We start from the raw sequence: 14,034 nt of genomic DNA on the forward strand, positions 1-14,034 counted from the left end.
CTTTCTTGTACATTTTTGCTTCCTTTAGAATTAATAATTTTCTTGATTTTTTTTTTGTTTGCTCAGTTTTCTACTTACTTAGAACAAAATCAACTGAAATACTGTCAATAGTATCAATATTCCCTCAGTATTTTCAAACATATCAGGTACTCATATCAATTTAGTCTCCTCAGAGAAATATTTCCTGTGATTCCCCCATCCTCCTGTTCTAGTCTGAACTGCTTATCTTTGTTCCCCAGTATACATATGTCATCCTGCTTCCCCACATCATCCAAAGAAGAGATTTCCTTCTCTCTTCTTTGTTGGTGTGGCTATTTTCTTTATATCATGTCTTCCTCCTTCTTGGTCTATCCTCTCATTTTGGCTGGAAAAAATAGTACTGTAGATCCTGGGAAAAAATATTTGGAAGTACTTTTGTTCTAAACTGCATGCTGAATATTTTTTCATTCTTTGCTTACATTTAACGAATAATATGGATACTGTAGATTTCCATGTAGATCATTTCCCCGGATAATTTGAAGGCATTTTTTGTTGTTTTCTATCAATTAGATTGGCTTTAGAATGTCTATGCCATTCTGATTGAATCCTTTGTATTTGTTCCCCCTCACAGCTGTTAGGATCTTTTTTTTTTTTACCTCCAGCGTTCTAAAATTTCATTCATAATGATGTGATTTGGTGTGTCTCTATATGCTAGGTACTTCATGAGGCCTTCCAATTTGGGAACTCATGTCCTTTGGTGCTACATAAATTTCTTGTATGATTTCTTCGGTAATTCCCTTCTTTCATGTTCTCTTTTGGGATCCCCTAGTATGGACAATCAGCTCTTTTGGACTGTTTTTTAGTTATATTCAATATGGTGCTAGTTTCTGTTTCTGTTATTTGTTAGTTTGTATGTTTTACTTTGGGAGAGATTTCCTCAATCTCATTCAAAGATTCTAGTAATACTTTTTAAATTTAATATAGATATTTTAGTAACCCAAAGCTCTTTAAAAAAACAAAAACTCTCTGAATGTTCCTTTTGAAGCTGTATGTTTTTGATCCATTGACTTAATAACTTTTATATCTTAGGATCTCAATTTCAGATAATAGTTTTGTTTTCTTTAACTCTCTGCATTGTTTTTGTTTGTTTTCTTATGTCTTTCACATTCAAGAATTTCTTCAAATATATGATGTTCTTTGGCTCTCTGTCCATATTTAAAAGCAGTGTGCTAAAAACTGGAATCTCTTTGTGCTTGAATGGGGCTTGTGGATTGGTGTGCTTCACTGTACAGTAATTTGATTGGTCATTGTTTTGAGAATCCCTATATATCAGAATCTTTTCTAGTGGATTAGGTAGTTTCCCAAAGAGGAATCTCTGGTCTTTTTAAGGGAAAGAATAATTTAGATTACCTGTTGGAAGCCAAGTTGGGGGGGAAACACGGAGAGGGATCTTACCATATAGTGTGATTTAATTTAACACTCTTTGTTTTTTAGTACAGTACTCCCAGACTCTTCTGAACCTCATGTCTTCAACGCTAGAATGTGTTTGGTTTGGCATGTCCAGAAAAAAACCCTTTATTCTTTTGCTGAAAAACGTATGCACAGATGTCCAGCTTAGTGGAGGGGGTAGAAATTCAGGAATCTGGGATTCTATTCCCATAAAGACTTCTAATCAATTATTCTATTTTCTGTCTTTTATTCCACCACCATTTTCAGAGGTATCTTGTCATCTCTGATTCCTGATATTTTTCCAGATAGGGTAGATCAGTCTTCTGTTCATGCCAGAGGAAGTTTTCTCATTCTCTGCCCTGCTAAGTTAGCCTAAAGTTCTGCTTGCTGCCTACTTTCCATTTCCTATTGATATGTCATTTATATATCAAGCTTAACATTGTAATAGCAAACTCTTGATTTCTTCTCCACCCAAACCTGCTGCTCTCCCATTGTCCTATCAGTAAGTGGGACCACCAATCACTCAGTTGCTGAGATTATCTTAATTTTTTTTTTTTTTTTGGTCTTTTGCCTTCCTATTCAATCCATTGGCAAGTCCATTGACTTTACTTCAAAATATATTTCAATTCTGACTTTTCTTTACCTCCACAACTATTGGCCTGGACTAATCCACCATTATTTCTCACTAGAATTTCTCCTAACTGTTAATTCCATTTTCCTCTGCTAGGAATGTTCTCTACACAGTAGACAGAGTGATCTCTAAAATCTGCATCTGATCATGTATTTCCACTGCTCAAAATACTCCATGGTTTCCCTTCATTTTTAGAATAAAATTCCAGATTCCTTCCTTAACATTATTTACTCTGCCTGCTCAGATTATATCTCCCACCATGATCTCTTGTGCTTACTTCTCTCAGCCATACCACACTTCACTGTTTATTGAAGATACTGAGTATTCTCTTCCCTCAAGACCTTTTGCTTGCTGGTTCCACTACCTGAAATTCTCTTTCTACAGATATTGTAATTCAGAAATAACAATGCTTTCACTTTTCTATTTTCTCACATACCACACGTGTTTAAATTCTTCAATTCCAAAGACTATTTTATCCAATGTTGTGTCTCCAGTGCCCAGAATAGGCTTGACACATACATAGCAGGCATTTAATAAATATTTGTAGAATGAATTATTGAAATTCCAGTTCACATAAGTTTCAAGTGGAAGTGTCAACAAATGCATGCATTTAAACAGGCATCTTTAACTGGAACATAAACATTTTTAAATACAGGAAATCAATTAAATTAATAAGGAGGTATAATTAGTTTTTGTTTACATACCTCAAGTCTTAAGAATTCAACACTTCAGAGGCAATGAATTTCACTTTTATGGAGAGCTAATGATTTTTAAAAATTGTGTTCATCTTACAACTCCACAACAACAACAAAAACAAATAATCTTATTAAAAAATAGGCAAAGGACTTAAGTAGACATTTCTCCAAAAAAGATACATAAATGGCCAATAAAAACATGAAAAAGTGCTCAACATCACTAATCATTAGGAAAATGCAAATCAAATCATGAGATGCCACCTCACATTCATTAGGATGGCTACTATAAAAAACACAGCAAAAAATAAGTGTTGGTGAGAAGTTAGAAAAATTGGAACCCTTGTGTACTGTTGGTAGAAATGTAAAATGGCATAGCTGTTTTGAAAACATAGTAATGGTTCCTTAAAAATTTAAATATAGAATTACCATAGGCTCCAGGAATTCCACTTTTGGGTATATACCCCAAAGAATGGAAAACAGGGATTCAAAATGACATTTGTACACCCATGTTCATAGCAGAATTATCCACAATAGACAAGAGGTAGAAGCAATCCTGGTGTCAGTTGACAGAATAAAACAATGTGGTCTATATATACAATGGACTATCGTTCAGTCTTAAATAGGAATGAAATTATGACACATGCCATAGGACAGATAAACCTTAGGAACATTATGCTAAGCGAAATAAGCCACTCACAATAAGGCAAACATTGTGTGATTCCAATTATATGAGGTCCTTAGAGTAGTCAAATTCAAAGAGACAAAAAGTAGAATGGATGTTTCCAGGGGAAGGAGGGAATGGGGAGTTATTGTTTAATGGCTGTACAGTTTCAGTTTGGGAAGATGAAAACATTCTAGAGATGGATGGTGGTGATGGTTGCACAACAATGTGAATGTACTTAATGCCACTGACCTATACAGTTTAAAATGGTTAAGAGGATATATTTTATGTTGCATATTTTACCGTAATTAAAAAAAAAATCACGTTCAGCTGAAATAAGATAGACAGAACATTTTACATAAAGGACTTTTGTCTACCACTCTAGCTATAGGAGGAATCTCTTAGGATATTAATGGAAGCATTTGAAGACAGTAATCAGTGATGGGTCAGGAGGTTCCAAATCTTCTGTTTTCCAAACTAATGTCCCCACTCGTGTGCCTATAATCTTTTCTGGTTTCTGAGTTGCCCTTCTCTGTCTGTCAAACAGTTTGTAAATCCCAGAGAACCTAGAACTGCTAGCAGTGTTCAACAGGCAACAAGCAAATTTCTCAGTGTTTGTTTCATGGAAATGCTAACGTACCTTGAGATATCATAAGTTATTTGTGGTAATTATGGTCACATGAGCTAATAGCATTATTCGTGTCTTTGTTTTTGCAGAATTTTCCAGAACAATTAGTAGGCTAATATGCACTGTCGTTTTCCAAGAGCAGGATAGAGTATTCAGGACTTCTCAAGCATTATTAGTCACAGCTTTCTTTGCCATCTCAACAGTTTTCCATAGAACATCATTTCAGAAAATTTTCACTAGTGTAATTGTTAACTCTATTGCATTTGCTGAGTCCTGTCAGTTTGTGAGTTTTTCATAAGTGTATGTTCCAAGCACAAGAATTACTTCTGCATCTAAACTATGGGGCTTTTCAGTTCTTGAAAAGAATGTCCCTGAATTGTCCTCTGAGAAAGTCAATGTAATTTCTTTTGGTATAATACAAAAACATATGCTCTGCATACATAAGAGACACTGTGAATGTCTCATAATAGATTTTTGCCTGTCAGGCCCCAAATTATCTCGCTTGAGTGGCACAAATCATTGAATTTTTCCAAGCCTCCGAAAGCACATAACTTTCATACACAGGTTCACAATTTTTTAAAAGTCCAAATTTGCAAGATATATCTTATAATTGGGGATTTTGTGAATTTTAGAAATATAATGCCTATGCCAGTACATTACAACCAAGCAGGGTGTGGAGCCACACTGCGTAAACAAATGCATCAGTATTTGCTGAATATTTAAACTCACTAGAATAAATAAAGATTTTAAATAAACATTTCTGTCTATATCAGCTTTTGTTTCCTGATGAATTACTAAATGTAACTTTTGTTTCCAGAGTTATTTATCTATTTTTTTAATTTACTTTTTGAAAATTTTGGAATGGTGAGTAAAAGATCATAGGCACACGAGTGAAGATGAGGCTGGGTTCATGCTAACAGATCTTGTTAATAACAGGCCCTCGTAGTTCTCAATATTCTAATCTTTGGAGGGAGAGTGGAGAAGTTCCCATAGAGAAAATGCTTGTTAAAAGGATGGGGGTAATTGCTCTTAAATGTACTCTCCCTGGCCCCTCCCATTTGACTCTCTCTAACATGGTCTTAGAAGCATGAACTCATTTGTTAGTCTAACTTACCACCTTCAATTGAGGAAGGTGAAAAGTTCCACATTATTGGAGAGCAAAACAAAAGAGTGAGGATCAAATGGTTATGGGACCTAAGGTCAAACAGCAAATCTAGGATGGTGGACTGGTAATGGAACTTTCAAAAGTCTCTTTTCATTTATGTCGTGGGATAAACCAGGGACCAGAAATTAGAGGTGTGACTATGTTACTCACTATTTATGTGGCTTTTGGCAAAGCCCGTAGCATTGATGTTTCAGTTTCCCCATCTATACAGTGAGGATGGTCTATTTAATATCTCTAATGAAAACAACATTATTCACTAACAGGTTAACTTCATATGAAATATCTGTGTGGTGGGAAAACAAACAAACCAACAAATAACTAACAATGGCATTATTTGGCAGGAGGATGTCCTTTCAGAAAAAAAATGCCAGCCTGAAAGCCATGCATGGACATTAATCTCCATCCTTTTGGATAGTTTACTCTAATCATAGCACATTGCACTACATATTAGTTGTCTCCAATAAGGATTTCATTTAGATTTAATAAGCCAGAATTGCAAACATTAATGAAATGCCAATAGAGTGATTAACAACACATGCTTTGAAGTTCCGGAAAATATGCACCAGAGAGAGAGACAGAGAGAGAAAGTGAGAGAGAGAGAGAGAGAGAGAGAGAGAGAGAGAGAGAGAGAGAAAGGAATTTATAAGAAAAAATTTCCAGACATGGAACTTTACCCTGTAGTTTGTTTATGATTTTTCTAGTTGCTTGTCAAATGCTCAGTTCTAAACAAACAAAAACAGCAGGAGAATAAAAAAAGCAGGGCTGGATTTCAGCCACAGAAACCTGAGCAAGAAGAAGAAATAAACTCTTTAAATGATGTCCCATTTCCACAGTTCCCAAAAGTAGGCTTGGTAAAAAGCAATTTGAAAACAGATTCCCCCTCCTCCCGCCCTTTTCTTGCCCCTGCCCTGACTCTGCTGATCCTGAAATTTCTTCAAATTAATTGAAGATTCCTGGAATTTTGCTGTGGTTTTCCTCTCCTTCCCCAGGAGCCACCTAAGACTACAACTATCAGAACAGAAGTTGTCTGATATTTTTGCATGATCCTAATTTTAGGAAAATAGCACAGAACCATCACCTCGGAGTTTATCTGTTCCATGCTTCCCCTTTACTGATGAAAACGTCTAGAAAAATGAAATAATCTGTTGGGTCTCACAGATAGTTTGTGACAGAGCTGTTACTGATCATAGGTCCCCGACCAGTACCTTTCCCCAAAAAACTTCATGCTGTCCCCAATTAAAATAAGATAGTTTGCTTTTACAACTCACTGTGCAATAAATACCGCTGTGGTACGGCTAGAGTTAGAAAGCTTCAACCATGACACGAGCTCCATGTAGTTGGGTCCTCATAAGTTCAGCACCTGAGAAAAATTAAGAGGAGAATTGAAAATCATATCCAGCTGGGCGTTAGCATGTGTTAAACAGGGTTTTGATGTTAAAGGGTTTTAAGTGCGTGACTGGTACACCTCAGGGCAAGGCCCAATCTTCCCCAAGAATCTGTTCTTGCTTTTCTTTCTTTTCTCATCTAATCAGTCCCATTCAGTTTTCAATTCTCTTTCTCACTTTGCAAAGTGCCAGACAAATTGCTGGTATCCTCTACGAGCCTCTCTGGTTTCTTCTTAGTTTCGGAATTCATACCCTCTTGAGAATATTTCAGGGTAAATCTTGCTCAAGACACACTTAATAAAGTTGGGGGAACATAATTAAAGCAAAGACCTTTATACCACTTTTATAGCTCTTGATCTTCCATTTTCTAATTCTCTTCTGGAATGTGCCTGTTTTCTTAATGTTTTACTCTTGTTTTTCCTCCAAAATTCTTTTTACTCTTCAGTTTTATGTCTTTTGATCTATGGACTGTCTCAAAATGTTAAGAATATTAATACAGAGTTGCTGATATTTTTGAACTATTTTTGAATGGTAAAGACGATAACTTCATTGGGTTCCACCTAATACATGGTAAAACAATTTGGTACACAGGTACTAATTTTAGCAGAGATTATTATTTTTTTCCTTAAAGTACAGAAACCACGGAATAAAACCATGACCTTTACAGAACATCGTAATGTAGAAGTTTAAATTAAAAAAAAAGTCTGCTTAGATGATTTTGTTTGTTGCTTATAATACAAGTGTCCTTATGTCTTAGTTTGCCTGCAACAGTCTCCAGGTTTTGCCTGTTGCCCAGCATTCCATCCTATTTAGCAATTGCTCTGGGTTTTTCACTATCTAACAAAGTATTGATATTAATTGTTGCATTAAAATAATAAGCCACTTGTTTAGACTGGTTTTGGTAGACCTCTGCTTTGTATCTAAGACTTCTGCTCTGATCCTTTCTAGTAGTGTGTGAGCTGCATGTGTGGTGAACAGAGAGGTCTCAGCTTAACCTGTAGTTAAATCACTCTGTTTAGTCACAATAGATGTTTTTTTTTTTTTGTTTTTTTTTTTGATGGTTTAGCATCCACTTTATTGTGCTTACTTACTTTTGTAAGGAACAAACAATACATACCACATTTTCCCAACATTTAAGGTAATACAATAATAACAAAATTCTCCAAAGAAAAATAATTGGAAATTGCATTAAATACTGCTTTAATTAGGAATTGGTATAATAAAACACGTAACATTATACATTATTTTTCCAATGAACTTCAGTTTCAGAAACTGAACAGCAGAAACAGATCTTTAAGATATAAATCATGGAATAACTGGTAGTTCTTTGAAATTTGGGAGATACATTAATAAAACCACAGACACAGTCTACCTTTCACCAAAATCCTGGAGAAAAGCATTTTATTAATTTGGGGGAATAAGACTGAATACTGGCTAACATCCCTTTGAAGTCTACAGCCACCTGGGAAGCTGGCCCTAGGAATGAAGAGAACCATTGGTACTGGTGGCAGATAAGAAATAAACTTTGCGTTGGGCTGACCAACTGCATTATTTTATTAATGGCTTTGAATAAAAAAAGTGAAATGCTTCACTGCATTTTCTCAGAAACTAATCAAAAGATTACAGAGTCCTGCATAATTTGGAGACACAAAGTGGATGCTGAGCGACTAGAGGTCACTCCAGGTGTGGAATTTTAGAAAGTTAGTCCTTGGAGTAAATGGCACCGTGGCTCTGGCAGCAGTTACAAAGGAATGATGCTCTGGAGAGGAGGTAGGGGACACTCTGCGATTGGCCAGTGGATAGATGAAGGGTCCCAGCTGGAGCTGGGATCTTTAATTCTATGGTTTATCTTCCACTGCTCATGCCTCTGTCTTCATAAATGGTAATTTCAATAACTCGAAGTCCTCTCTCAATAGGATCTGTCAGGAGGAGGCCTTGGGGAGCATATATCTTCTCATTCTGCTCTTGAATGTATTTGGAGACTTTTTTCAGAACCTTCTCATAATGAGTTTCCATGCACAAGAAGATGGTGTATGCTGTTAAACAAGCCAAACAGCCTTCAAGATATGATTGACCCCCAAGCTTCTCTGCTTCTGCGTAAAGGTTATTTAGAGTTCGAACTGTTTCTTCAAACTGCTGCCTATCAATCCGGTTCTCCAGCTCCGCGGGGAACTTGGTCTGGAACTGGCAGCGTGTGCCACTGCTGTAGTCTCGCTGAATGAATACCTTCCCGGACACCGGCGCCTGCTGCGGCCTCATGGCGAGGACAAGATGGGCCGCGCCGCCTCTCCCTTCCAGCTGCTGTCGCGCCGCCTGCCAGATGTTGTGTTTTTAAGGGAGAATGTCAGGTGCTCACTGATAAAATGAAATGTGTTCCAATACAAGCTGTGTGGGATGCTAATTCTTTCTGGTCTTGAGTGGAGCTGAGAGAGGTATTGGAAGTTGCTGTCCTGGTGGCCCCCCATTTGCCAGCTAGTGGTGATATGGCCTTGCCATGACTCTTGTCAAAGGGGCCAGGCCACAAGTTGACAGCATCAATTACAAATATGAATTGTGTGCATGAACGAAAAGCTGGGCTGTCCTGTATAGGTCACACAGGGAGCGGTGTGAAAGCTTTTGCTAGGGTGATTTCGTTACCATATATATGATATAGATCTACCCCCAGGGCCTGTGTAAACACACAGTCACCCTCGCTTATGAAATCATCCCTTCACCCCTTCATTCACTGCTTATTGTTTGGTGATACATTTTTTTTTTTTTTTTGCAATAAACCTTTTTGACAGAAATAAGTTCAAAAGGGAGAAAAGTACCTGTTTGAGGAAAATTTAATTACTAAATTTTCATTTTCAAGAAAGTTGATAATGAATGTGTAACTTGCACAAGGTGTTTGTCCACATTTACCATTCGCTGTGGGGCTGTTGAGCCATCACTGACCACATGGAAACAAGAAAACACAAATCTGCTGAAGAGGCATCAGCATCCATTAGAGAATTAGTAGTTTAAGAAGACCTTACCAGAAGGCAGCAATTTAATATCTGCAGTTCTAAATGGTGTATAATGATGTGAAGTTTGACTTTTCCTGTACATTTTTTAAATGACTCTTGTTCTGGATTAATTTCTCTTATTTTTTCCTCCAAGTTTCTTGTGTATATAATATAAAAACTGAAGTACCGTGTTTCTCTAAAAATTAGACGTAGCCAGACAATCAGCTCTAATGCGTCTTTTGGAGCAAAAATTAATATAGTAAAATAAGACCGGGTCTTATGATAATATAATATAATATAATAATATAATATAATACTATTATATTAATTTTTGCTCCAAAAGATGCAGGTATTATATTAATTTTTGCTCCAAAAGATGCAGTAGAGCTGATTGTCTTATTTTCAGGAAAACATGGTATAACTGTTACTGTGTTGCTTCCATTTACAGAAGAAAATGTTCACTAGCAGTTAAATGATGACAGTTTTATGTTAGTGTGATCAACCGAGTTTCTCATCTGAGCCACAGAACACAGAAAAGTGATTTGAGAGACTGTTTTTCTCTATTCTACCAAAGATGGTACATAACTAATACCATTCCAAATGTGCATACGATTACATAAAATAAATGCCTTTAAACATTAGAGCTTAATTCCCTTAAAGAAACTTGGTTGAAAAGGCTGAGTCACATGTTTCAAATTGAAACACTATAAAGATAATACCAAAAATAATTTTCAACTCGTCGTAGAATCAAATAAAGCTATTGGAAGTTCATTCCTTTAAGGTGAAATTTCTGATGCTGTTTTGGATACTACTGTAAATTTAGTTAAAATTTTCAATATTGAGACAAAATCATACGAGTATGCTTTGTGATAATAATACAAATGCAAAGTTTGATGGAGCACACCATAATACGAACACTGTTGTTGCTAATCGAAGAATCCTATGAAACAGATTTGTATATGGGATGCGTGGGGAGCACGTTGTCTGAGTTGTGTCTGTCCAAAGAAGTCACAATATTCTACAGTCAAAATAAAACTTATTGCTGATAATACTTACAACAATTTTTATAAATATGGCTAAAATAATTACACTTATTTTTTATGAAGCTGATGGTGAGTATAAAAATATATGAACAAAAGGAGGTATATGCTTAATTATCTGTTATCACTCAAATTTTACAAATGTTTAAACTTTATGTAATCAACTTACATGTTTTATAACATTATTCAATTTTTTTGTCAATGAGTTCCCTTATTTTAATTGTATTTTGTTCCAAATCCTTTATTAAACTTTTTAATAATTGGCATGTCACCAAACTTTAGCTCTTGAAGATGTTAGAAAATTGCAATTACTAAACTCAAAATTTGCAAACAGGAAGATCTTGAAAATTAATACAAATGCAGGAGAAGAACTGATCTTAAATACTAATATAGAGGCATATCTTGTATAATGAGACTGAGAGCTCAGTGTAGGAGCTTTAATTCTGAAATTCAATGAGACCTTGAAATATCAGATGAAACAGGCTTCAGGATAAAATAGGTAACAAGAGACAAAAAAGGACATTTCATAATGATAAAGGGGACTATACAACAAGAAGACATAACAGTCATCAATATTTGTGCCCCCAATATGGGAGCACCAAAATATGCAAAGCTGCTACTAACAGAACTAAAGGGAGAAATTGACAAAGACATAATTATAGTAGGGGACCTAAATACATCATTGACAGCTATGGATAGATCATCCAAACAGAAAATAAATAAAGAAATATCAGGCCTAAATGACACATTAGACGAAATGGAGATACTTGACATTTATAGAGCACTTCATCCTAGAACATCAGACTACATATTTTTCTAATGTACATGGAACCTTTTCAAGTATAGACCATATATTGACATAAAACTAGCCTCAGCAAATTTAAGAAGATTGAAATCATACCAAACATTTTCTAATCACAAGACTTTGAAATTGGATATCAACTGCAAAAAGAAAGCAGGAGAAACCACAAATATATGAAAATTAAACAACATACTTTTAAAGAACAACTGAGTCAAAAAAGAAATTAGAGGAGAGATCATAGGATACATAGAAACAAATGAGACTGAAAATACATCCTACCAAAATTTTTTGGATGCAGCGAAAGCAGTTTTAGGAGGGAAATTTATATCATTACAGGTCTATCTCAAGAAACAAGAAAAATCCCAGATAAACAACTTCACATTATACCTTAAAGAACTAGAAAAAGAAGAACAAATGAAACCAACAGTCAGCAGAAGGAAGGAAATAATAAAAATCAGAGCAGAAATAAATGAAATAGAGAACAAAATGACAATAGAAAAAAATTAATGCAACAAAGAGCTGGTTTTTTGAAAAGATTAATAAAATTGACAAACACTTGGCTAGACACATTAAGGTAAAAAGAGAAAAGACACTAATAAACAAAATCAGAAATGAAAGAGGGGAAGTTATCACGGATGCCACGGAAATACAAAGGATTATCCAAGAACACTATGAAGGACTATATGCCACCAAACTCAATAACCTAGAACAAATGGGCAAGTTCTTAGAAACATAGAGCCTTCCTAGGCTGAATCACAGAGAATTGGAAAATCTAAACAGACCAATCACCAGTAAGGAAATTGAATTAGTCATCTGAAACCTTCCCAAAAGCAAAAGTCTGGGACCAGATGGCTTCACTAGTGAATTCTACCAAATCTTCAAAGAGGATATAATACCTGTCCTACTCAAACTCTTCCAAAAAATTGAAGAAGAAATCACTCCCTACCTACCTCATTTTACAATGCAGACATTACCCTGATACCAAAACCTGGTAAGGATAACACAAAAAAAGAAACTTACAGACCAATATCTCTGATGAATACAGATGTGAAAATCCTAAACAAAATTCTAGCAAATGGAATGCAGCAATGTGTTAAAACGATTATACATCACGACCAAGTGAGGTTCATCCCAGGGACACAAGGATGGTTCAACATATGCAAATTGATCAGTGTGATACATCACGTAAACAAAATAAAGGACAAATCTCATATGATTATATCAATAGATACAGAAAAAGCGTTTGACAAGATACAACATCCATTTATGATTAAAACACTTAATAAAATAGAAAGAAAATGTGATATATACATACATACATACATATATATATATATATATATATATATATATATATATATATATATATATATGTATCACAACTTCTTTATCCATTCATCTATTGAAGGACATTTTGGTTGTTTCTATGTCTTGGCCAGGTAAATAAAGCTGAAATGGAGCACATATGTCTTTATGGATACATGTTTTCAGATTTTTTGGGTAGATACCCAGGAGAGCGATTGCTGGATCATACAGTAATTCTATTCATAATTTTTTGAGGAACCTCCACACTGCCTTCCATAACGGCTGCACCAGTCTGCATTCCCACCAACAGTGTATGAGGGTTCCTTTTTCTCCACAGCCTCCCCAACACTTGTTACTATTTGTCTTGTTGATGATAGCCATTCTAACTGGGGTGAGGTAATATCTCACTGTGGTTTTTATTTGCACTTCTCTGATGATTAGTGATTTTGAGCATTTTTTCATATGTCTATTTGCCATTTCTATGTCCTCTTTGGAGAAACATCTCTTCAGGTCCTCTACCCATTTTTTAATTGGATTGTTTTGTTATTGTTGTTGAGTTGCATGAGTTCCTTATATATTTTGGATCTTAGCCCTTATCGGAGGCATTGTTTGCAAAAATCTTCTCCCATTCAGTTGGTTGCCTCTTTATTTTGTCGATGGTTTCATTACATTATATATATATATATATGTAGTGGAATACTATCTGGCCGTGAGAAAAGATGAAATAGCACCATTTGCGACAACATGGATGAATCTTGAGATTATAATGCTAAGTGAAATAAGTCAGACAGAAAAAGTAGAGAACCATGATTTCACTGATATGTGGTATACAAACTGAAAACAGCAAAAGAAGAAGACAAACAAATGAAGAAACAAAAACTCATTGACACAGACAATAGTTTAGTGGTTACAGAGGGTAAAGGGGGAGAGGGGTGTTAGATAAGGGTAAAGGGGACCCACTATATGTGATGGAAAGAGAACTGACTCTGGGTGGTGAACACACAATGTGATATATATATATATATGATATATTACAGAATTATACATCTGAAATCTATGTAAGTTTAGTAACAATCATCACCCCAATAAACTTGAATTAAAAAAAATACTTAAAAAAACTCTCAGCCCAGAATTCCATACCCATATATCTCTCGAAAATAAAGGGGAAATAAAAACTTAAAAACAAAAACAAAAACAAAAGCGTTTCAACTTTAGGGAAGATTTTTTTAAATGGAACTTTTGTTTTTAAATAGATGTATTTATATTTTCTACTAGAATGGAATGAAGTTGAGAAGATTTGCTATTTTGCA

The 14,034-nt window shown here is 35.2% G+C and overlaps 1 protein-coding gene across 1 annotated transcript; it reads right to left on the minus strand.

The window, feature by feature from the left end:
• Positions 1-7,776: 7,776 nt before the first annotated feature.
• On the minus strand, positions 7,777-8,914 carry LOC141569188 (golgin subfamily A member 7). Its single transcript, XM_074321441.1, has one exon. It carries the CDS (start codon positions 8,850-8,852, stop codon positions 8,439-8,441), a length of 414 nt encoding a protein of 137 aa, XP_074177542.1. The 5' UTR covers positions 8,853-8,914; the 3' UTR covers positions 7,777-8,438.
• Positions 8,915-14,034: the final 5,120 nt, after the last annotated feature.

The sequence above is a fragment of the Rhinolophus sinicus genome, linkage group LG16 (assembly GCF_036562045.2).
Source record: "Rhinolophus sinicus isolate RSC01 linkage group LG16, ASM3656204v1, whole genome shotgun sequence".
In the NCBI taxonomy this organism is placed as follows: domain Eukaryota; kingdom Metazoa; phylum Chordata; class Mammalia; order Chiroptera; family Rhinolophidae; genus Rhinolophus; species Rhinolophus sinicus.

Coding starts and splice junctions, on each gene's coding strand:
- LOC141569188 (XM_074321441.1), bottom strand. CDS start 8,852: ATGAGGCCGCAGCAGGCGCCGGTGTCCGGGAAGGTATTCATTCAGCGA.